The sequence below is a fragment of the Cetorhinus maximus genome, chromosome 19 (genome assembly GCF_964194155.1).
Source record: "Cetorhinus maximus chromosome 19, sCetMax3.hap1.1, whole genome shotgun sequence".
Lineage (NCBI taxonomy): Eukaryota > Metazoa > Chordata > Chondrichthyes > Lamniformes > Cetorhinidae > Cetorhinus > Cetorhinus maximus.
Genome location: NC_135897.1, coordinates 91,561,334 through 91,585,229, shown reverse-complemented (window position 1 = coordinate 91,585,229; position 23,896 = coordinate 91,561,334). Strand labels below are relative to the sequence as shown.

Sequence of the window (23,896 nt, the reverse complement as noted above, 5' to 3'; positions counted from 1 at the left end):
AATGAACATGTGTGTTTAGTCCTGTTTGACCTGTATGGCTTGCAGTGCAGTGCAAACGTGAAATGAATTTTCTAGTATTGGTATTGGGATATATGATATTGAAATATCACAGATGCATAATAGAAGTATGCTCGTATCTTTTGGATGTATTTTGAGGGACCAGTTTTGTTAGCAGCTAGTATTCTTTTCCCTTCCCTATTCATTGGCATTTGAGGAGGATGAAATAAAATGGAAGATTTCTTTATTTAGGACAGGAATCATACATGATTTTCCTTGCATAGGTGTAATCAAACCGCTCCACCGCCACCGACCTGTGAGCCATCGTCAAATGAAGAGGCCGAGGAACACTGCAAAATTATTTTGGCAAGCAATGGTCCTTTCAAAGATTGTCACTGGTATATCCCTCCTCAGTTGTACTTTGAAAGCTGTGTGTACGATTATTGTGCCACTGGAGGAGATTCTGTGCTGCTGTGCAACGCTCTGAAGTCATACGCTTCAGCCTGTGATGCAGCTGGTGTAGTTCTGGGAGACTGGAGGGAACAGAGCGGCTGTGTTGACACAAGTAAGTTTGATATCACGTATCTTTCCTGGTTCTTTTTGTCTATTTTATTTCCCAGTCCTTCTGAACAGTTATACTGATAAAACACAATTTCCCTTCGAAACACGTGCCAATTATTAATAATCAGATGTGCCAGGGATTAGTTGAGGTAAGTTATTCAATTGACATTGAGGTCACCCCTTTTTAAGATTTTGAATATATATTCAGTATCGGTTCTCTTGAAATAGTAACGCTTCAGTATTTGTACATTTCTGCTCATCCTATTAAAATGTGATCTCGAGTGTGTTTTGTGTGATGTTTCTGGTACATGATCAGGATAATGATAAAAGAATCAGTAGATCTAATGCTGAATTGTTCTAGTGTGGATCTACAATAGAAAGGACTATTTTTTCTTTGCTACTGAATCTATTTGTTAAGTTTGCAGAGGCGGTGTAAGTCACAAAAATGGAACTCTGTTTTACTGTTCACAAAGTGCCCAATGAGAAGCATGAATAGATGGATTACAACCAAATCCTCTTACCCTACTGTAATTGGTGATTGAACATACATGATTTCCACCACAGGAATGTCATCACCAAAGTTCCACTCTGCATAGAAGCAGCAGCCAGTATCTCAGTTATCGGGAATATATGGTGCTCTTTCTTTTCCCGCATGAATTGAATAATTCTGCCCGTTGATTTTCTCTGTCATATTTGCAGGATTAATCTTTGAAAGGGAGTGTGAAGAATTTTCAAACTGATTGCAGCCAGTTGATTGTAATTCCGAAGGAACTTCCTTGCGATGGTTTTATCCGGTTTCAGATACGAGTATTATGCTGTGTGTAATGCCGGGTGTATTAAAGATGCAAACAAATGTTCTGTATTGAACCCACAGGTTGTGCATTGGACTGTAATTTTGATGTTGACCTGTGCAATTGGACACAATCCAAGACAGATAACTTGGACTGGAAACGCAGGAGTGGATCGACACCATCAGCTCACACAGGGCCGTCTTATGACCACACGACTGCAGGTAGGTGATGTGAGATTCTTATCTTACCACTAACGGCTGAGAGAGCAGAAGATCTGTTTCTAACCGGTGAGCATAATTGTGTGTCCAGGTGGTTACTATATCTACATTGAAGGCAATGATGGCAGTGAAGGAGACAGAGCGCAACTGATCAGTGCTCCATGTAAAAAGGCAGGAGCTCAGTGCTTGCGATTCTGGTACCACATGTATGGAGTAGCTCGAAGCATGGCTTTGAAAGTTTACCAGGTTGAAGGTGGGATACCAGTACTAATGTGGTCGGAGACAGGAAATAAGGGAAACAAATGGATCGCAGGAGAAGTGGGCCTACACCTCTCGGGCAATTCTCAGGTGAACTATATGAATAATATTCTTGTGATTTTTTGCGATTTTGTTTTGTGATGAACTCGGGCAACTTGTGTCTTTAATTGAATTCAAGAGGAGTTTTTGTTCCCTTTGATGAAATAGAGCTTGTTAATTACAAATCAGAGGAGATATCTGAAGTTGTTTCAACAAAATAGTGAATTGTTGCCCAGTGTTACTGGAAGGGAGCTAGTGGAATTTGATTGTCTTGAGTTGCCATTGCCATCTTTTGCTTGCTGATATTGTGATGCTTTCTCTTGAAGATCCTCATTGAGGCAGTTCGGGGCAATGACTATCGCAGTGACGTTGCTGTGGACGACATCTCCTTCCATACTGGATGCTGTGGAGGTTTGTAGACATGACAAATGTTCTGATATAGATTGTGGTTGATGATGTGACTGAAGGATAAATGAACTTGAGATCTTAAGCATTTGGAGCAGGAGTAGAATACTTTGCCCCTTGATCCTGCTATACCATTAAACCTGATCATGGCTGATGATCTGCCTCAATGCCATTTTAGCCCCTTGTTTCCTTGAGATTCCCAAAAAGCTATCTGTCTCAGCCTGAAATATACTCAACGATGGATAACCCGCAACCTTCTTTGGTAGTGAATTCTAAAGATTCACAACCCCCTGAGAAGCGAAATTGCTCCATCCTAAATGATAGACGTGTTATCGTGAGATTGTGTCCCTGTGTTTGAGATTTGCCAGCCAGAGGAAAGAGCCTCTCTGTGTCCAGCATTGGTTTTAATTTTGGCGTTTGCTGTATCTCTTGCCATAATGTGTTGTCCTCTTTCGTTTTCCACATGTGGCCTGTCTGGAAAGTTGACTTGATTTGTTTATGATATAACACGGAAATTTTTCTGAGGTTTTACCATTTTTACTCTGCAGACATGTGTGACACAACAGCCACGAGCACTCCAACTACAGCCAATACGGTGACTCCTGGCATAACAGGTAAATGAAAGCAGCTTACATGTGATGTGGGACATTGATTGTGCTTTTTGTATTGCAGTCTCAATGCCTATGAGTTGCTAGTAGGTATTTAGAGACTCAACTTTGTTCACTCATCCTATATTTGTATTAGTCATTTAGTCAGTTTGTGTGAATTGAGTAAAGATACTACTGAAGCCATTTGATTCTTCACAAAATGACTGATAACGTTCCATAGAAATAAGTTTGCTAATTTGCTAATGTGAACAAATAATGGGAAGGTCTACTACAAGCTTGTTGTTGCATGATGTAACACCAAGATCTGGAAGGCAAGCAGGTTGTTGTGTTGATTCCTCACGTGCTTTGAGTCCCACTGTTAGAACGGTGTGACTGAGTAATGACACAGTTCATGGGCGGAATCTTGTTGAGGCGTCGGGGGTCTTGCCTGCCAGCTGGAGAATGGATGAGGGAGCCAGGTTGTCCCATTTTGGGTAGGCCCACCAAACCACAAGCCAGTCAGGCAGTGGTGTGACCGGCAGCAGGCCTTCCTCTGGAATCAAAATGCTAGGGGTGGACGTCTCGCCTACCGGCCAGCAGCTCATGTGCTCAGCAATGACACTGGGGAGGTCATGGCTGCTTTCAGACGGACGGAGGGTTTGCGACGTGTCGGTAGCAAGGCAGGGGCTAACTCCCTTCCCCACTTCCTCATGTCAGTTCCTCGATCAGCACTTAGTGCCTTTGATTGTGGGACCCCCACCCGTCCGGAAGGTGACAAGCTGGCTGCACGGTTTTAGCTGCCGTGTCTATCACATGGTGACTGGCCTACCTGCCTACCTACTAGGGGGGCTAATGTCATCGGTGGCAGGATGAGGCCCTAAAGTGGCTTATTTAATTGGCTACATAAGAGCCGCAATTGGCAGAGGGGTGGGAAGGTTGACAATGGACCTCATCACCCGGAAATTAATTCCGTTGGAGGTGGGATGGCGGCGGTGTTCTGGTATGCCACAATCCTGTATACTTAAATGACTTCCCGTCTCTGAGCTGGCCACCAGATAGGGCAGGTCTATCTGTCTTCATCAGTCATCTCTGCTCCAACGAAAACAACCCAAGTCTATCCAACCTCTCTTTATAACTTAAATGTTTCATCCCAGGCAACGTCCTGGTGAATCTCCTCTGCACCCCCTCCAGTGCAATGACATCCTTCCTATAATGTGGCGACCAGAACTGCACACAGTACTCCAGCTGTGGCCTCACCAAGGTTCTATACAACTGCAACATGACCTCCCTACTTTTGTAATCTATGCTTCAATTGATAAAGGCAAGTGTCCCATATGCCTTTTTCACCACCCCACTAACATGCCCCTCTGCCTTCAGAGATCTATGGACACGCACGCCAAGGTTCCTTTGTTCCTCAGAACTCCCTAGTGCCATGCCGTTCATTGAATACTTCCTTGCCAAATTACTCCTTCCAAAGTGTATCACCTCACATTTTTCAGGGTTAAATTCCATCTGCCACTTATCTGCCCATTTGACCATCCCGTCTATATCTTCCTGTAGCCCAAGACACTGAACCTCACTGTTAACCGCCCGGCCAATCTTTGTGTCATCCGCAAACCTCCTCAGTTATCAAGCAAGTTTAGCACGTTTATCAGCCAGCAAGACCTGTTGCATGGCCAAAATGAAGGAGCAGCAGGAGAATACCAGCCGTTGAGGTTTGTGTTGCCTGTAATTGATGGGAAGTGGTAAGAACAGGAGTATAAACTCCTGGCAGGATGGAACCATTTGGAAAGAGTTCTGTGATTTAATGATCTGACAGAGCCTAAACTATGCCTTGTTAAATGCACGGCGGTAGCACCAATTGATATTTGTCCTACAATTTTTAGAATCGTCCTGCACTGTGCAAGGTGACCCTCACTACAATACCTTTGATAAGCAAGCTCACGACTTCATGGGAACGTGCACATATACCCTATCAAAACTATGTGACATCAACAGTAATCTGCCGTATTTCAATGTTGAAGCTGCAAATGAGCACAGATCAGGGAATTCCTATGTATCGTACGTCAAACATGTCAACGTTAATGTTTACAATCACAGAATAACATTAGAGAAAGGACGCGTGGTAAAGGTAAGAGTTTGATATTTTAGGTACCTTCATCAAGGACGCCCAATGTCTGTTTGCTGAAGAATCAATTGATCAATGTTTGTATGTCTCCAGGTCGATGGACAAGTGGAGGTGCTACCTGTGTCAGTCGCTTCTGGTGTCCATGTTGGGCTAAGTGGAAAGTATGTAGTTGTTAGCACCAATTTTGGATTGAGAGTGAGGTTTGATGGGAGACATCGAGCTGAGGTAACCCTTCGCAGTGTCTTCAAGGGGAAGGTGTGCGGAATGTGTGGAAACTATAACGACGACAGAACAGACGATTTCCTCAATCCAGATGGAGTGATGGAGCTTGATTCCGTCAGCTTGGGCAACAGCTGGCAAACTCAAAATGATACAAGGTACACTGTATGGAAGTGTTCAGGTTGTCTCTGTTCCTTCATAAAGGTGCAAGTTTTTAATGACCATCGTCATGCTGTTTGCATGCAGACTTCTTCTAGCTTTGAACGTTTCTCATTGATGTTTTTGCAGGTGTATCCCTGACATTGGCATCAAACCAAATTGTACTGACGATGAGAAGCACACCATAGAAAGTAAATCTCACTGTGGAATAATCATAGATTCAGGTGGTCCCTTCAAAGAGTGCCACTCTGTCATAGACCCGAAGGCTTATTTTGGTGACTGTGTGTACGACCTGTGTGTATTAGACCTGCAGACAGGGTCTCTGTGCAGTAGTTTGCAGTCATACGCAGATGCATGCCAGTCGAAGGGAGTGAGAGTGGACGCTTGGAGGAATGAGACCTTCTGCCGTAAGTGCTAGATTGTTAAATGAATAAGTTATACTTAGTGGAGATATAAACACTTTAGGTGCGTTTGAACCATTTAGTTTTTCAGAACAATGTTAGATGGAAGGGATTTTAGGCAAAAGTAACGCATGATCTTTTGAATTCTCTTCACAGCTTTGAAGTGTGCGGTGAATAGTCACTATGAGCAATGTGGCTCAGCCTGTCCAGCTACTTGTGTCAATCCCAACGCTCCATCCAGCTGTTCCCAGCCATGTGTAGAAGGCTGTGTTTGTGACAGTGGTTACGTTTTCTACAACGACAGATGTGTGCCAAGAAGTCAGTGTGGCTGCTGGTCTGGAGACAAACACTACCCAGTGGGATCTGAATTCTGGACAGATGATACCTGTTCAACAAAATGTCAATGTCCCTCTGCAGGCAGTAAACTAGTGTGCCGGAGTTCAACGTGTGGTACGGATTCATTCTGTGGAGTTGCGAACGGAGTTCCTGGTTGCTATCCGCATGCATACGGCATCTGCAGAGTTCATAACGACCCACACTACAATACGTTTGACAAAGCGACCCATCACTTCATGGGGACGTGCACCTATACGATCGCCAAGCTGTGCGCAAATTCCTCGTCTCTTCCATACTTCAACATCGAAGCGAAAAATGAAAATCGGGGCAACGCTAAAGTATCTTACGTTCAGAGAGTTGGAGTCTCTGTACACGGCCACAGTGTTTGGATCGTCAGGGGTGAATCTCACCGTGTGTTGGTAAGTGTCTTCTAGCTAGATTGTGTTTTCTAAAATTGTGCATCATGTGCTGGAATTATTCTGAATCGTTCCTTATTTGAAAGTTTTATTTTATTACAGTAGGAGGTGAATGATCAGGAATGTATTGTGCAATGTTAGGAGTGTTAGAATGCTTAATCTGACAGTTTCCAATTGTATGTAAAGTTAAGGAGAGTGTTGTGTGGATCTGCATAAAATGTGCACCAACCTGATGCTAAATATTGTCTTCACCCGACTCCTGCAGTCAGATCTCTGTTGACGTTTGTTGGGCCTATTGAGTGAAAGGATGCAGGACTGCTTTAGAAAGGGTGTTGTTCAATCTCCATGTTCCTCTTGTGTTCAGGTTGATGAAGTGTGGACGACGTTACCCGTGACCCTAGTTGGTGGCGCGGTGAGTGTGAGTAGGAGTGGAAGATACGTGGTCCTGGCGACAGATTTTGGGCTTGGTGTTTCCTATGACACTGATCATTCGGTGGAGGTGAAAGTGCCGAGTAGATATTTTAATCAGACTTGTGGTATGTGCGGAAACTACAATGGATTGAGAGAGGATGATTACATGAAACCCGATGGAGAGCAAGCCAAAGATTCGAATGAGCTGGGAAATAGCTGGAAGGTGCCACCGGATGATGCAGGTTGTGACCCAGGCAGCCTTGGGGAATGTGAGCCCGCTGATGAGATCCTCTACCAAAGCGATGATTTCTGTGGCCTGATCACGAGTCAGCAAGGTCCATTTGTAAAGTGCCACTCTGTAATAAATCCCAGTGGTACCTTCGAAAGCTGTGTCGTTGAACTGTGCCTGTTGGCAGGAAGCCGAGATGCTCTGTGCAACGTCCTCCAAATCTATGCCGATGCGTGTCAAAGTGCAGGAATGACCATTCCACTATGGAGAAACTCCACTTCCTGTCGTATGTATTTGCTTGCTCCTGTTGTCTTTGCTTTAATATTTCCTTATTGGAAGTCGGAGAAGCATTGCGCCTGAGAAAAGTCACTGTTGTTGTGATATTGCGTTATATGGTTCATTTTGTTACAGAATTGTAATTTCGCGTTGGAGTTCATTGACTTCGATTTGTTGAGATGTTTTCTTTCATACTTTCCATTCTTGTGATCCAGGTTGATTGAGAAAATATGTGTGTGTGTGTTTTTTTCTACATAAGTCTTACTTCTCGATTGTAGACATTTTCTGGTCTCAGAAAGCTGAAAGATTTTGTTGTACCTTCTTTGCTTTCAGCTGTCAAGTGTCCAAAGAATAGCCACTACAATGCATGTGGCAGTGCTTGTCCGGCCACATGCACGGACCGTTTTGCTCCAGAGAACTGCAGCAAGCCCTGTGTGGAGGACTGTGAGTGTAACATGGACTTTGTTCTCAGTGGAAGCTCCTGTGTGCCTGTTGAGAAGTGTGGCTGCATCTACAACAACAAATACTACGAAGTAAGTTGTACGAGCAATAGTAAGTGTTTTTGGCACCTACCATAAGGTTCTTGTGCGTGCAACTTGCTGCTTACCTGAGGAGCATGTAGCAATTTTGAAAATAACACTTGCTGTTTGTCTGTCAGAAAGGGACAGTGTTCTGGGACGAGGGATGTCTACAGCGGTGCCGATGCACTGGGAATGACCGGGTAGAGTGCGAAGCGGCGTCTTGTGGACCAGAGGAAATTTGCAAAGTGCAGGATGGAAACTTGGGATGTCACCGAGCAGACACTGCGAACTGCCACATTTACGGTGACCCGCACTATACGACATTTGACAGTAAACTGTACCACTTCCAGGGTGCCTGCAATTATACTGTGACTGAGACTTGTGGAAATACGTCCGTTCAATTTTCTGTGACAAGTCGGAACGAGCACAGAGGCAGCCCAACATGGTCTGCTATGAATTCCGTTGCTTTGCGACTTGATGACCTTCATGTTGCAGTGAGGAAAAATAAGCTTGTTTATGTGAGTAATGTTCCTGGTGGGTGGAGTTTTCGGAATTAATGTAGTGTTGAAGAGAGGTAGTTGTATTACTAATGGTGGTAATGTTTTGTTTAGGTTGATGGAGTGAGGGTTGAGCTCCCTGTGAGTCCACATTCTTCAGTCAGAGTTTCACTGGTAGGATCATTTGTCGTGGTCCAGACGGACTTTGGTCTTCAGCTGAAGTTTAATGGAGATGATGAACTGTTTGTAGTGGTGGATGAGAGATACAAAGGACAGCTGTGTGGCTTGTGTGGTACCTATACAGATGACCAGCTGGATGACTTCTTGAAGCCAGATGGAATTCTAGCCTTGGATTCCAATCAATTTGGAAACAGCTGGAGAGTTACTGATGATGACTGGCTGTGAGTATTTCCTGCACCGTATTGTCAATTAAGGTAAATGCAGTGTGACTGGTAAGACTTTGCAGAGAACGAGGAGCTATGGCATCAGGTACAATGAGTGTACTATTTGGTTGATGTAGAAGGGATTGATTTACATGACAGCAAGCCTGGGACTTCCTGTAAATGTCCAAATGAACATGTGTGTTTAGTCCTGTTTGACCTGTATGGCTTGCAGTGCAGTGCAAACGTGAAATGAATTTTCTAGTATTGGTATTGGGATATATGATATTGAAATATCACAGATGCATAATAGAAGTATGCTCGTATCTTTTGGATGTATTTTGAGGGACCAGTTTTGTTAGCAGCTAGTATTCTTTTCCCTTCCCTATTCATTGGCATTTGAGGAGGATGAAATAAAATGGAAGATTTCTTTATTTAGGACAGGAATCATACATGATTTTCCTTGCATAGGTGTAATCAAACCGCTCCACCGCCACCGACCTGTGAGCCATCGTCAAATGAAGAGGCCGAGGAACACTGCAAAATTATTTTGGCAAGCAATGGTCCTTTCAAAGATTGTCACTGGTATATCCCTCCTCAGTTGTACTTTGAAAGCTGTGTGTACGATTATTGTGCCACTGGAGGAGATTCTGTGCTGCTGTGCAACGCTCTGAAGTCATACGCTTCAGCCTGTGATGCAGCTGGTGTAGTTCTGGGAGACTGGAGGGAACAGAGCGGCTGTGTTGACACAAGTAAGTTTGATATCACGTATCTTTCCTGGTTCTTTTTGTCTATTTTATTTCCCAGTCCTTCTGAACAGTTATACTGATAAAACACAATTTCCCTTCGAAACACGTGCCAATTATTAATAATCAGATGTGCCAGGGATTAGTTGAGGTAAGTTATTCAATTGACATTGAGGTCACCCCTTTTTAAGATTTTGAATATATATTCAGTATCGGTTCTCTTGAAATAGTAACGCTTCAGTATTTGTACATTTCTGCTCATCCTATTAAAATGTGATCTCGAGTGTGTTTTGTGTGATGTTTCTGGTACATGATCAGGATAATGATAAAAGAATCAGTAGATCTAATGCTGAATTGTTCTAGTGTGGATCTACAATAGAAAGGACTATTTTTTCTTTGCTACTGAATCTATTTGTTAAGTTTGCAGAGGCGGTGTAAGTCACAAAAATGGAACTCTGTTTTACTGTTCACAAAGTGCCCAATGAGAAGCATGAATAGATGGATTACAACCAAATCCTCTTACCCTACTGTAATTGGTGATTGAACATACATGATTTCCACCACAGGAATGTCATCACCAAAGTTCCACTCTGCATAGAAGCAGCAGCCAGTATCTCAGTTATCGGGAATATATGGTGCTCTTTCTTTTCCCGCATGAATTGAATAATTCTGCCCGTTGATTTTCTCTGTCATATTTGCAGGATTAATCTTTGAAAGGGAGTGTGAAGAATTTTCAAACTGATTGCAGCCAGTTGATTGTAATTCCGAAGGAACTTCCTTGCGATGGTTTTATCCGGTTTCAGATACGAGTATTATGCTGTGTGTAATGCCGGGTGTATTAAAGATGCAAACAAATGTTCTGTATTGAACCCACAGGTTGTGCATTGGACTGTAATTTTGATGTTGACCTGTGCAATTGGACACAATCCAAGACAGATAACTTGGACTGGAAACGCAGGAGTGGATCGACACCATCAGCTCACACAGGGCCGTCTTATGACCACACGACTGCAGGTAGGTGATGTGAGATTCTTATCTTACCACTAACGGCTGAGAGAGCAGAAGATCTGTTTCTAACCGGTGAGCATAATTGTGTGTCCAGGTGGTTACTATATCTACATTGAAGGCAATGATGGCAGTGAAGGAGACAGAGCGCAACTGATCAGTGCTCCATGTAAAAAGGCAGGAGCTCAGTGCTTGCGATTCTGGTACCACATGTATGGAGTAGCTCGAAGCATGGCTTTGAAAGTTTACCAGGTTGAAGGTGGGATACCAGTACTAATGTGGTCGGAGACAGGAAATAAGGGAAACAAATGGATCGCAGGAGAAGTGGGCCTACACCTCTCGGGCAATTCTCAGGTGAACTATATGAATAATATTCTTGTGATTTTTTGCGATTTTGTTTTGTGATGAACTCGGGCAACTTGTGTCTTTAATTGAATTCAAGAGGAGTTTTTGTTCCCTTTGATGAAATAGAGCTTGTTAATTACAAATCAGAGGAGATATCTGAAGTTGTTTCAACAAAATAGTGAATTGTTGCCCAGTGTTACTGGAAGGGAGCTAGTGGAATTTGATTGTCTTGAGTTGCCATTGCCATCTTTTGCTTGCTGATATTGTGATGCTTTCTCTTGAAGATCCTCATTGAGGCAGTTCGGGGCAATGACTATCGCAGTGACGTTGCTGTGGACGACATCTCCTTCCATACTGGATGCTGTGGAGGTTTGTAGACATGACAAATGTTCTGATATAGATTGTGGTTGATGATGTGACTGAAAGATAAATGAACTTGAGATCTTAAGCATTTGGAGCAGGAGTAGAATATTTTGCCCCTTGATCCTGCTATACCATTAAACCTGATCATGGCTGATGATCTGCCTCAATGCCATTTTAGCCCCTTGTTTCCTTGAGATTCCCAAAAAGCTATCTGTCTCAGCCTGAAATATACTCAACGATGGATAACCCGCAACCTTCTTTGGTAGTGAATTCTAAAGATTCACAACCCCCTGAGAAGCGAAATTGCTCCATCCTAAATGATAGACGTGTTATCGTGAGATTGTGTCCCTGTGTTTGAGATTTGCCAGCCAGAGGAAAGAGCCTCCCTGTGTCCAGCATTGGTTTTAATTTTGGCGTTTGCTGTATCTCTTGCCATAATGTGTTGTCCTCTTTCGTTTTCCACATGTGGCCTGTCTGGAAAGTTGACTTGATTTGTTTATGATATAACACGGAAATTTTTCTGAGGTTTTACCATTTTTACTCTGCAGACATGTGTGACACAACAGCCACGAGCACTCCAACTACAGCCAATACGGTGACTCCTGGCATAACAGGTAAATGAAAGCAGCTTACATGTGATGTGGGACATTGATTGTGCTTTTTGTATTGCAGTCTCAATGCCTATGAGTTGCTAGTAGGTATTTAGAGACTCAACTTTGTTCACTCATCCTATATTTGTATTAATCATTTAGTCAGTTTGTGTGAATTGAGTAAAGATACTACTGAAGCCATTTGATTCTTCACAAAATGACTGATAACGTTCCATAGAAATAAGTTTGCTAATTTGCTAATGTGAACAAATAATGGGAAGGTCTACTACAAGCTTGTTGTTGCATGATGTAACACCAAGATCTGGAAGGCAAGCAGGTTGTTGTGTTGATTCCTCACGTGCTTTGAGTCCCACTGTTAGAACGGTGTGACTGAGTAATGACACAGTTCATGGGCGGAATCTTGTTGAGGCGTCGGGGGTCTTGCCTGCCAGCTGGAGAATGGATGAGGGAGCCAGGTTGTCCCATTTTGGGTAGGCCCACCAAACCACAAGCCAGTCAGGCAGTGGTGTGACCGGCAGCAGGCCTTCCTCTGGAATCAAAATGCTAGGGGTGGACGTCTCGCCTACCGGCCAGCAGCTCATGTGCTCAGCAATGACACTGGGGAGGTCATGGCTGCTTTCAGACGGACGGAGGGTTTGCGACGTGTCGGTAGCAAGGCAGGGGCTAACTCCCTTCCCCACTTCCTCATGTCAGTTCCTCGATCAGCACTTAGTGCCTTTGATTGTGGGACCCCCACCCGTCCGGAAGGTGACAAGCTGGCTGCACGGTTTTAGCTGCCGTGTCTATCACATGGTGACTGGCCTACCTGCCTACCTACTAGGGGGGCTAATGTCATCGGTGGCAGGATGAGGCCCTAAAGTGGCTTATTTAATTGGCTACATAAGAGCCGCAATTGGCAGAGGGGTGGGAAGGTTGACAATGGACCTCATCACCCGGAAATTAATTCCGTTGGAGGTGGGATGGCGGCGGTGTTCTGGTATGCCACAATCCCGTATACTTAAATGACTTCCCGTCTCTGAGCTGGCCACCAGATAGGGCAGGTCTATCTGTCTTCATCAGTCATCTCTGCTCCAACGAAAACAACCCAAGTCTATCCAACCTCTCTTTATAACTTAAATGTTTCATCCCAGGCAACGTCCTGGTGAATCTCCTCTGCACCCCCTCCAGTGCAATGACATCCTTCCTATAATGTGGCGACCAGAACTGCACACAGTACTCCAGCTGTGGCCTCACCAAGGTTCTATACAACTGCAACATGACCTCCCTACTTTTGTAATCTATGCTTCAATTGATAAAGGCAAGTGTCCCATATGCCTTTTTCACCACCCCACTAACATGCCCCTCTGCCTTCAGAGATCTATGGACACGCACGCCAAGGTTCCTTTGTTCCTCAGAACTCCCTAGTGCCATGCCGTTCATTGAATACTTCCTTGCCAAATTACTCCTTCCAAAGTGTATCACCTCACATTTTTCAGGGTTAAATTCCATCTGCCACTTATCTGCCCATTTGACCATCCCGTCTATATCTTCCTGTAGCCCAAGACACTGAACCTCACTGTTAACCGCCCGGCCAATCTTTGTGTCATCCGCAAACCTCCTCAGTTATCAAGCAAGTTTAGCACGTTTATCAGCCAGCAAGACCTGTTGCATGGCCAAAATGAAGGAGCAGCAGGAGAATACCAGCCGTTGAGGTTTGTGTTGCCTGTAATTGATGGGAAGTGGTAAGAACAGGAGTATAAACTCCTGGCAGGATGGAACCATTTGGAAAGAGTTCTGTGATTTAATGATCTGACAGAGCCTAAACTATGCCTTGTTAAATGCACGGCGGTAGCACCAATTGATATTTGTCCTACAATTTTTAGAATCGTCCTGCACTGTGCAAGGTGACCCTCACTACAATACCTTTGATAAGCAAGCTCACGACTTCATGGGAACGTGCACATATACCCTATCAAAACTATGTGACATCAACAGTAATCTGCCGTATTTCAATGTTGAAGCTGCAAATGAGCACAGATCAGGGAATTCCTATGTATCGTACGTCAAACATGTCAACGTTAATGTTTACAATCACAGAATAACATTAGAGAAAGGACGCGTGGTAAAGGTAAGAGTTTGATATTTTAGGTACCTTCATCAAGGACGCCCAATGTCTGTTTGCTGAAGAATCAATTGATCAATGTTTGTATGTCTCCAGGTCGATGGACAAGTGGAGGTGCTACCTGTGTCAGTCGCTTCTGGTGTCCATGTTGGGCTAAGTGGAAAGTATGTAGTTGTTAGCACCAATTTTGGATTGAGAGTGAGGTTTGATGGGAGACATCGAGCTGAGGTAACCCTTCGCAGTGTCTTCAAGGGGAAGGTGTGCGGAATGTGTGGAAACTATAACGACGACAGAACAGACGATTTCCTCAATCCAGATGGAGTGATGGAGCTTGATTCCGTCAGCTTGGGCAACAGCTGGCAAACTCAAAATGATACAAGGTACACTGTATGGAAGTGTTCAGGTTGTCTCTGTTCCTTCATAAAGGTGCAAGTTTTTAATGACCATCGTCATGCTGTTTGCATGCAGACTTCTTCTAGCTTTGAACGTTTCTCATTGATGTTTTTGCAGGTGTATCCCTGACATTGGCATCAAACCAAATTGTACTGACGATGAGAAGCACACCATAGAAAGTAAATCTCACTGTGGAATAATCATAGATTCAGGTGGTCCCTTCAAAGAGTGCCACTCTGTCATAGACCCGAAGGCTTATTTTGGTGACTGTGTGTACGACCTGTGTGTATTAGACCTGCAGACAGGGTCTCTGTGCAGTAGTTTGCAGTCATACGCAGATGCATGCCAGTCGAAGGGAGTGAGAGTGGACGCTTGGAGGAATGAGACCTTCTGCCGTAAGTGCTAGATTGTTAAATGAATAAGTTATACTTAGTGGAGATATAAACACTTTAGGTGCGTTTGAACCATTTAGTTTTTCAGAACAATGTTAGATGGAAGGGATTTTAGGCAAAAGTAACGCATGATCTTTTGAATTCTCTTCACAGCTTTGAAGTGTGCGGTGAATAGTCACTATGAGCAATGTGGCTCAGCCTGTCCAGCTACTTGTGTCAATCCCAACGCTCCATCCAGCTGTTCCCAGCCATGTGTAGAAGGCTGTGTTTGTGACAGTGGTTACGTTTTCTACAACGACAGATGTGTGCCAAGAAGTCAGTGTGGCTGCTGGTCTGGAGACAAACACTACCCAGTGGGATCTGAATTCTGGACAGATGATACCTGTTCAACAAAATGTCAATGTCCCTCTGCAGGCAGTAAACTAGTGTGCCGGAGTTCAACGTGTGGTACGGATTCATTCTGTGGAGTTGCGAACGGAGTTCCTGGTTGCTATCCGCATGCATACGGCATCTGCAGAGTTCATAACGACCCACACTACAATACGTTTGACAAAGCGACCCATCACTTCATGGGGACGTGCACCTATACGATCGCCAAGCTGTGCGCAAATTCCTCGTCTCTTCCATACTTCAACATCGAAGCGAAAAATGAAAATCGGGGCAACGCTAAAGTATCTTACGTTCAGAGAGTTGGAGTCTCTGTACACGGCCACAGTGTTTGGATCGTCAGGGGTGAATCTCACCGTGTGTTGGTAAGTGTCTTCTAGCTAGATTGTGTTTTCTAAAATTGTGCATCATGTGCTGGAATTATTCTGAATCGTTCCTTATTTGAAAGTTTTATTTTATTACAGTAGGAGGTGAATGATCAGGAATGTATTGTGCAATGTTAGGAGTGTTAGAATGCTTAATCTGACAGTTTCCAATTGTATGTAAAGTTAAGGAGAGTGTTGTGTGGATCTGCATAAAATGTGCACCAACCTGATGCTAAATATTGTCTTCACCCGACTCCTGCAGTCAGATCTCTGTTGACGTTTGTTGGGCCTATTGAGTGAAAGGATGCAGGACTGCTTTAGAAAGGGTGTTGTTCAATCTCCATGTTCCTCTTGTGTTCAGGTTGATGAAGTGTGGACGACGTTACCCGTGACCCTAGTTGGTGGCGCGGTGAGTGTGAGTAGGAGTGGAAGATACGTGGTCCTGGCGACAGATTTTGGGCTTGGTGTTTCCTATGACACTGATCATTCGGTGGAGGTGAAAGTGCCGAGTAGATATTTTAATCAGACTTGTGGTATGTGCGGAAACTACAATGGATTGAGAGAGGATGATTACATGAAACCCGATGGAGAGCAAGCCAAAGATTCGAATGAGCTGGGAAATAGCTGGAAGGTGCCACCGGATGATGCAGGTTGTGACCCAGGCAGCCTTGGGGAATGTGAGCCCGCTGATGAGATCCTCTACCAAAGCGATGATTTCTGTGGCCTGATCACGAGTCAGCAAGGTCCATTTGTAAAGTGCCACTCTGTAATAAATCCCAGTGGTACCTTCGAAAGCTGTGTCGTTGAACTGTGCCTGTTGGCAGGAAGCCGAGATGCTCTGTGCAACGTCCTCCAAATCTATGCCGATGCGTGTCAAAGTGCAGGAATGACCATTCCACTATGGAGAAACTCCACTTCCTGTCGTATGTATTTGCTTGCTCCTGTTGTCTTTGCTTTAATATTTCCTTATTGGAAGTCGGAGAAGCATTGCGCCTGAGAAAAGTCACTGTTGTTGTGATATTGCGTTATATGGTTCATTTTGTTACAGAATTGTAATTTCGCGTTGGAGTTCATTGACTTCGATTTGTTGAGATGTTTTCTTTCATACTTTCCATTCTTGTGATCCAGGTTGATTGAGAAAATATGTGTGTGTGTGTTTTTTTCTACATAAGTCTTACTTCTCGATTGTAGACATTTTCTGGTCTCAGAAAGCTGAAAGATTTTGTTGTACCTTCTTTGCTTTCAGCTGTCAAGTGTCCAAAGAATAGCCACTACAATGCATGTGGCAGTGCTTGTCCGGCCACATGCACGGACCGTTTTGCTCCAGAGAACTGCAGCAAGCCCTGTGTGGAGGACTGTGAGTGTAACATGGACTTTGTTCTCAGTGGAAGCTCCTGTGTGCCTGTTGAGAAGTGTGGCTGCATCTACAACAACAAATACTACGAAGTAAGTTGTACGAGCAATAGTAAGTGTTTTTGGCACCTACCATAAGGTTCTTGTGCGTGCAACTTGCTGCTTACCTGAGGAGCATGTAGCAATTTTGAAAATAACACTTGCTGTTTGTCTGTCAGAAAGGGACAGTGTTCTGGGACGAGGGATGTCTACAGCGGTGCCGATGCACTGGGAATGACCGGGTAGAGTGCGAAGCGGCGTTTTGTGGACCAGAGGAAATTTGCAAAGTGCAGGATGGAAACTTGGGATGTCACCGAGCAGACACTGCGAACTGCCACATTTACGGTGACCCGCACTATACGACATTTGACAGTAAACTGTACCACTTCCAGGGTGCCTGCAATTATACTGTGACTGAGACTTGTGGAAATACGTCCGTTCAATTTTCTGTGACAAGTCGGAACGAGCACAGAGGCAGCCCAACATGGTCTGCTATGAATTCCGTTGCTTTGCGACTTGATGACCTTCATGTTGCAGTGAGGAAAAATAAGCTTGTTTATGTGAGTAATGTTCCTGGTGGGTGGAGTTTTCGGAATTAATGTAGTGTTGAAGAGAGGTAGTTGTATTACTAATGGTGGTAATGTTTTGTTTAGGTTGATGGAGTGAGGGTTGAGCTCCCTGTGAGTCCACATTCTTCAGTCAGAGTTTCACTGGTAGGATCATTTGTCGTGGTCCAGACGGACTTTGGTCTTCAGCTGAAGTTTAATGGAGATGATGAACTGTTTGTAGTGGTGGATGAGAGATACAAAGGACAGCTGTGTGGCTTGTGTGGTACCTATACAGATGACCAGCTGGATGACTTCTTGAAGCCAGATGGAATTCTAGCCTTGGATTCCAATCAATTTGGAAACAGCTGGAGAGTTACTGATGATGACTGGCTGTGAGTATTTCCTGCACCGTATTGTCAATTAAGGTAAATGCAGTGTGACTGGTAAGACTTTGCAGAGAACGAGGAGCTATGGCATCAGGTACAATGAGTGTACTATTTGGTTGATGTAGAAGGGATTGATTTACATGACAGCAAGCCTGGGACTTCCTGTAAATGTCCAAATGAACATGTGTGTTTAGTCCTGTTTGACCTGTATGGCTTGCAGTGCAGTGCAAACGTGAAATGAATTTTCTAGTATTGGTATTGGGATATATGATATTGAAATATCACAGATGCATAATAGAAGTATGCTCGTATCTTTTGGATGTATTTTGAGGGACCAGTTTTGTTAGCAGCTAGTATTCTTTTCCCTTCCCTATTCATTGGCATTTGAGGAGGATGAAATAAAATGGAAGATTTCTTTATTTAGGACAGGAATCATACATGATTTTCCTTGCATAGGTGTAATCAAACCGCTCCACCGCCACCGACCTGTGAGCCATCGTCAAATGAAGAGGCCGAGGAACACTGCAAAATTATTTTGGCAAGCAATGGTCCTTTCAAAGATTGTCACTGGTATATCCCTCCTCAGTTGTACTTTGAAAGCTGTGTGTACGATTATTGTGCCACTGGAGGAGATTCTGTGCTGCTGTGCAACGCTCTGAAGTCATACGCTTCAGCCTGTGATGCAGCTGGTGTAGTTCTGGGAGACTGGAGGGAACAGAGCGGCTGTGTTGACACAAGTAAGTTTGATATCACGTATCTTTCCTGGTTCTTTTTGTCTATTTTATTTCCCAGTCCTTCTGAACAGTTATACTGATAAAACACAATTTCCCTTCGAAACACGTGCCAATTATTAATAATCAGATGTGCCAGGGATTAGTTGAGGTAAGTTATTCAATTGACATTGAGGTCACCCCTTTTTAAGATTTTGAATATATATTCAGTATCGGTTCTCTTGAAATAGTAACGCTTCAGTATTTGTACATTTCTGCTCATCCTATTAAAATGTGATCTCGAGTGTGTTTTGTGTGATGTTTCTGGTACATGATCAGGATAATGATAAAAGAATCAGTAGATCTAATGCTGAATTGTTCTAGTGTGGATCTACAATAGAAAGGACTATTTTTTCTTTGCTACTGAATCTATTTGTTAAGTTTGCAGAGGCGGTGTAAGTCACAAAAATGGAACTCTGTTTTACTGTTCACAAAGTGCCCAATGAGAAGCATGAATAGATGGATTACAACCAAATCCTCTTACCCTACTGTAATTGGTGATTGAACATACATGATTTCCACCACAGGAATGTCATCACCAAAGTTCCACTCTGCATAGAAGCAGCAGCCAGTATCTCAGTTATCGGGAATATATGGTGCTCTTTCTTTTCCCGCATGAATTGAATAATTCTGCCCGTTGATTTTCTCTGTCATATTTGCAGGATTAATCTTTGAAAGGGAGTGTGAAGAATTTTCAAACTGATTGCAGCCAGTTGATTGTAATTCCGAAGGAACTTCCTTGCGATGGTTTTATCCGGTTTCAGATACGAGTATTATGCTGTGTGTAATGCCGGGTGTATTAAAGATGCAAACAAATGTTCTGTATTGAACCCACAGGTTGTGCATTGGACTGTAATTTTGATGTTGACCTGTGCAATTGGACACAATCCAAGACAGATAACTTGGACTGGAAACGCAGGAGTGGATCGACACCATCAGCTCACACAGGGCCGTCTTATGACCACACGACTGCAGGTAGGTGATGTGAGATTCTTATCTTACCACTAACGGCTGAGAGAGCAGAAGATCTGTTTCTAACCGGTGAGCATAATTGTGTGTCCAGGTGGTTACTATATCTACATTGAAGGCAATGATGGCAGTGAAGGAGACAGAGCGCAACTGATCAGTGCTCCATGTAAAAAGGCAGGAGCTCAGTGCTTGCGATTCTGGTACCACATGTATGGAGTAGCTCGAAGCATGGCTTTGAAAGTTTACCAGGTTGAAGGTGGGATACCAGTACTAATGTGGTCGGAGACAGGAAATAAGGGAAACAAATGGATCGCAGGAGAAGTGGGCCTACACCTCTCGGGCAATTCTCAGGTGAACTATATGAATAATATTCTTGTGATTTTTTGCGATTTTGTTTTGTGATGAACTCGGGCAACTTGTGTCTTTAATTGAATTCAAGAGGAGTTTTTGTTCCCTTTGATGAAATAGAACTTGTTAATTACAAATCAGAGGAGATATCTGAAGTTGTTTCAACAAAATAGTGAATTGTTGCCCAGTGTTACTGGAAGGGAGCTAGTGGAATTTGATTGTCTTGAGTTGCCATTGCCATCTTTTGCTTGCTGATATTGTGATGCTTTCTCTTGAAGATCCTCATTGAGGCAGTTCGGGGCAATGACTATCGCAGTGACGTTGCTGTGGACGACATCTCCTTCCATACTGGATGCTGTGGAGGTTTGTAGACATGACAAATGTTCTGATATAGATTGTGGTTGATGATGTGACTGAAAGATAAATGAACTTGAGATCTTAAGCATTTGGAGCAGGAGTAGAATATTTTGCCCCTTGATCCTGCTATACCATTAAACCTGATCATGGCTGATGATCTGCCTCAATGCCATTTTAGCCCCTTGTTTCCTTGAGATTCCCAAAAAGCTATCTGTCTCAGCCTGAAATATACTCAACGATGGATAACCCGCAACCTTCTTTGGTAGTGAATTCTAAAGATTCACAACCCCCTGAGAAGCGAAATTGCTCCATCCTAAATGATAGACGTGTTATCGTGAGATTGTGTCCCTGTGTTTGAGATTTGCCAGCCAGAGGAAAGAGCCTCCCTGTGTCCAGCATTGGTTTTAATTTTGGCGTTTGCTGTATCTCTTGCCATAATGTGTTGTCCTCTTTCGTTTTCCACATGTGGCCTGTCTGGAAAGTTGACTTGATTTGTTTATGATATAACACGGAAATTTTTCTGAGGTTTTACCATTTTTACTCTGCAGACATGTGTGACACAACAGCCACGAGCACTCCAACTACAGCCAATACGGTGACTCCTGGCATAACAGGTAAATGAAAGCAGCTTACATGTGATGTGGGACATTGATTGTGCTTTTTGTATTGCAGTCTCAATGCCTATGAGTTGCTAGTAGGTATTTAGAGACTCAACTTTGTTCACTCATCCTATATTTGTATTAATCATTTAGTCAGTTTGTGTGAATTGAGTAAAGATACTACTGAAGCCATTTGATTCTTCACAAAATGACTGATAACGTTCCATAGAAATAAGTTTGCTAATTTGCTAATGTGAACAAATAATGGGAAGGTCTACTACAAGCTTGTTGTTGCATGATGTAACACCAAGATCTGGAAGGCAAGCAGGTTGTTGTGTTGATTCCTCACGTGCTTTGAGTCCCACTGTTAGAACGGTGTGACTGAGTAATGACACAGTTCATGGGCGGAATCTTGTTGAGGCGTCGGGGGTCTTGCCTGCCAGCTGGAGAATGGATGAGGGAGCCAGGTTGTCCCATTTTGGGTAGGCCCACCAAACCACAAGCCAGTCAGGCAGTGGTGTGACCGGCAGCAGGCCTTCCTCTGGAATCAAAATGCTAGGGGTGGACGTCTCGCCTACCGGCCAGCAGCTCATGTGCTCAGCAATGACACTGGGGAGGTCATGGCTGCTTTCAGACGGACGGAGGGTTTGCGACGTGTCGGTAGCAAGGCAGGGGCTAACTCCCTTCCCCACTTCCTCATGTCAGTTCCTCGATCAGCACTTAGTGCCTTTGATTGTGGGACCCCCACCCGTCCGGAAGGTGACAAGCTGGCTGCACGGTTTTAGCTGCCGTGTCTATCACATGGTGACTGGCCTACCTGCCTACCTACTAGGGGGGCTAATGTCATCGGTGGCAGGATGAGGCCCTAAAGTGGCTTATTTAATTGGCTACATAAGAGCCGCAATTGGCAGAGGGGTGGGAAGGTTGACAATGGACCTCATCACCCGGAAATTAATTCCGTTGGAGGTGGGATGGCGGCGGTGTTCTGGTATGCCACAATCCCGTATACTTAAATGACTTCCCGTCTCTGAGCTGGCCACCAGATAGGGCAGGTCTATCTGTCTTCATCAGTCATCTCTGCTCCAACGAAAACAACCCAAGTCTATCCAACCTCTCTTTATAACTTAAATGTTTCATCCCAGGCAACGTCCTGGTGAATCTCCTCTGCACCCCCTCCAGTGCAATGACATCCTTCCTATAATGTGGCGACCAGAACTGCACACAGTACTCCAGCTGTGGCCTCACCAAGGTTCTATACAACTGCAACATGACCTCCCTACTTTTGTAATCTATGCTTCAATTGATAAAGGCAAGTGTCCCATATGCCTTTTTCACCACCCCACTAACATGCCCCTCTGCCTTCAGAGATCTATGGACACGCACGCCAAGGTTCCTTTGTTCCTCAGAACTCCCTAGTGCCATGCCGTTCATTGAATACTTCCTTGCCAAATTACTCCTTCCAAAGTGTATCACCTCACATTTTTCAGGGTTAAATTCCATCTGCCACTTATCTGCCCATTTGACCATCCCGTCTATATCTTCCTGTAGCCCAAGACACTGAACCTCACTGTTAACCGCCCGGCCAATCTTTGTGTCATCCGCAAACCTCCTCAGTTATCAAGCAAGTTTAGCACGTTTATCAGCCAGCAAGACCTGTTGCATGGCCAAAATGAAGGAGCAGCAGGAGAATACCAGCCGTTGAGGTTTGTGTTGCCTGTAATTGATGGGAAGTGGTAAGAACAGGAGTATAAACTCCTGGCAGGATGGAACCATTTGGAAAGAGTTCTGTGATTTAATGATCTGACAGAGCCTAAACTATGCCTTGTTAAATGCACGGCGGTAGCACCAATTGATATTTGTCCTACAATTTTTAGAATCGTCCTGCACTGTGCAAGGTGACCCTCACTACAATACCTTTGATAAGCAAGCTCACGACTTCATGGGAACGTGCACATATACCCTATCAAAACTATGTGACATCAACAGTAATCTGCCGTATTTCAATGTTGAAGCTGCAAATGAGCACAGATCAGGGAATTCCTATGTATCGTACGTCAAACATGTCAACGTTAATGTTTACAATCACAGAATAACATTAGAGAAAGGACGCGTGGTAAAGGTAAGAGTTTGATATTTTAGGTACCTTCATCAAGGACGCCCAATGTCTGTTTGCTGAAGAATCAATTGATCAATGTTTGTATGTCTCCAGGTCGATGGACAAGTGGAGGTGCTACCTGTGTCAGTCGCTTCTGGTGTCCATGTTGGGCTAAGTGGAAAGTATGTAGTTGTTAGCACCAATTTTGGATTGAGAGTGAGGTTTGATGGGAGACATCGAGCTGAGGTAACCCTTCGCAGTGTCTTCAAGGGGAAGGTGTGCGGAATGTGTGGAAACTATAACGACGACAGAACAGACGATTTCCTCAATCCAGATGGAGTGATGGAGCTTGATTCCGTCAGCTTGGGCAACAGCTGGCAAACTCAAAATGATACAAGGTACACTGTATGGAAGTGTTCAGGTTGTCTCTGTTCCTTCATAAAGGTGCAAGTTTTTAATGACCATCGTCATGCTGTTTGCATGCAGACTTCTTCTAGCTTTGAACGTTTCTCATTGATGTTTTTGCAGGTGTATCCCTGACATTGGCATCAAACCAAATTGTACTGACGATGAGAAGCACACCATAGAAAGTAAATCTCACTGTGGAATAATCATAGATTCAGGTGGTCCCTTCAAAGAGTGCCACTCTGTCATAGACCCGAAGGCTTATTTTGGTGACTGTGTGTACGACCTGTGTGTATTAGACCTGCAGACAGGGTCTCTGTGCAGTAGTTTGCAGTCATACGCAGATGCATGCCAGTCGAAGGGAGTGAGAGTGGACGCTTGGAGGAATGAGACCTTCTGCCGTAAGTGCTAGATTGTTAGATGTATAAGTTATACTTAGTGGAGATATAAACACTTTAGGTGCGTTTGAACCATTTAGTTTTTCAGAACA

The 23,896-nt window shown here is 44.0% G+C and overlaps 2 protein-coding genes across 2 annotated transcripts in view; both read left to right on the top strand.

Annotated features, from left to right (window-relative positions):
• Positions 1-8,148, top strand: part of LOC144694278 (IgGFc-binding protein-like) — a 51,047-nt gene extending 42,899 nt beyond the window's left edge. The window contains exons 62-73 of the mRNA XM_078564616.1: positions 282-562; positions 1,433-1,570; positions 1,659-1,915; positions 2,191-2,275; positions 2,818-2,883; positions 4,743-4,987; positions 5,078-5,361; positions 5,492-5,769; positions 5,920-6,518; positions 6,880-7,441; positions 7,765-7,983; positions 8,090-8,148. Of these exons, the coding sequence (XP_078420742.1) occupies positions 282-562; positions 1,433-1,570; positions 1,659-1,915; positions 2,191-2,275; positions 2,818-2,883; positions 4,743-4,987; positions 5,078-5,361; positions 5,492-5,769; positions 5,920-6,518; positions 6,880-7,441; positions 7,765-7,983; positions 8,090-8,148 (3,073 nt within the window). The remainder of the gene's footprint in view (positions 1-281; positions 563-1,432; positions 1,571-1,658; positions 1,916-2,190; positions 2,276-2,817; positions 2,884-4,742; positions 4,988-5,077; positions 5,362-5,491; positions 5,770-5,919; positions 6,519-6,879; positions 7,442-7,764; positions 7,984-8,089) is intronic.
• A 248-nt stretch (positions 8,149-8,396) lies between these two features.
• Positions 8,397-23,896, top strand: part of LOC144694277 (IgGFc-binding protein-like) — a 76,762-nt gene continuing 61,262 nt past the window's right edge. The window contains exons 1-23 of the mRNA XM_078564615.1: positions 8,397-8,470; positions 8,564-8,850; positions 9,301-9,581; positions 10,452-10,589; positions 10,678-10,934; positions 11,210-11,294; positions 11,837-11,902; positions 13,762-14,006; positions 14,097-14,380; positions 14,511-14,788; positions 14,939-15,537; positions 15,899-16,460; positions 16,784-16,983; positions 17,109-17,489; positions 17,583-17,869; positions 18,320-18,600; positions 19,471-19,608; positions 19,697-19,953; positions 20,229-20,313; positions 20,856-20,921; positions 22,781-23,025; positions 23,116-23,399; positions 23,530-23,807. Coding sequence (XP_078420741.1) covers positions 8,405-8,470; positions 8,564-8,850; positions 9,301-9,581; positions 10,452-10,589; positions 10,678-10,934; positions 11,210-11,294; positions 11,837-11,902; positions 13,762-14,006; positions 14,097-14,380; positions 14,511-14,788; positions 14,939-15,537; positions 15,899-16,460; positions 16,784-16,983; positions 17,109-17,489; positions 17,583-17,869; positions 18,320-18,600; positions 19,471-19,608; positions 19,697-19,953; positions 20,229-20,313; positions 20,856-20,921; positions 22,781-23,025; positions 23,116-23,399; positions 23,530-23,807 — 5,650 coding nt within the window. The 5' untranslated portion in view covers positions 8,397-8,404. The remainder of the gene's footprint in view (positions 8,471-8,563; positions 8,851-9,300; positions 9,582-10,451; positions 10,590-10,677; positions 10,935-11,209; positions 11,295-11,836; positions 11,903-13,761; positions 14,007-14,096; positions 14,381-14,510; positions 14,789-14,938; positions 15,538-15,898; positions 16,461-16,783; positions 16,984-17,108; positions 17,490-17,582; positions 17,870-18,319; positions 18,601-19,470; positions 19,609-19,696; positions 19,954-20,228; positions 20,314-20,855; positions 20,922-22,780; positions 23,026-23,115; positions 23,400-23,529; positions 23,808-23,896) is intronic.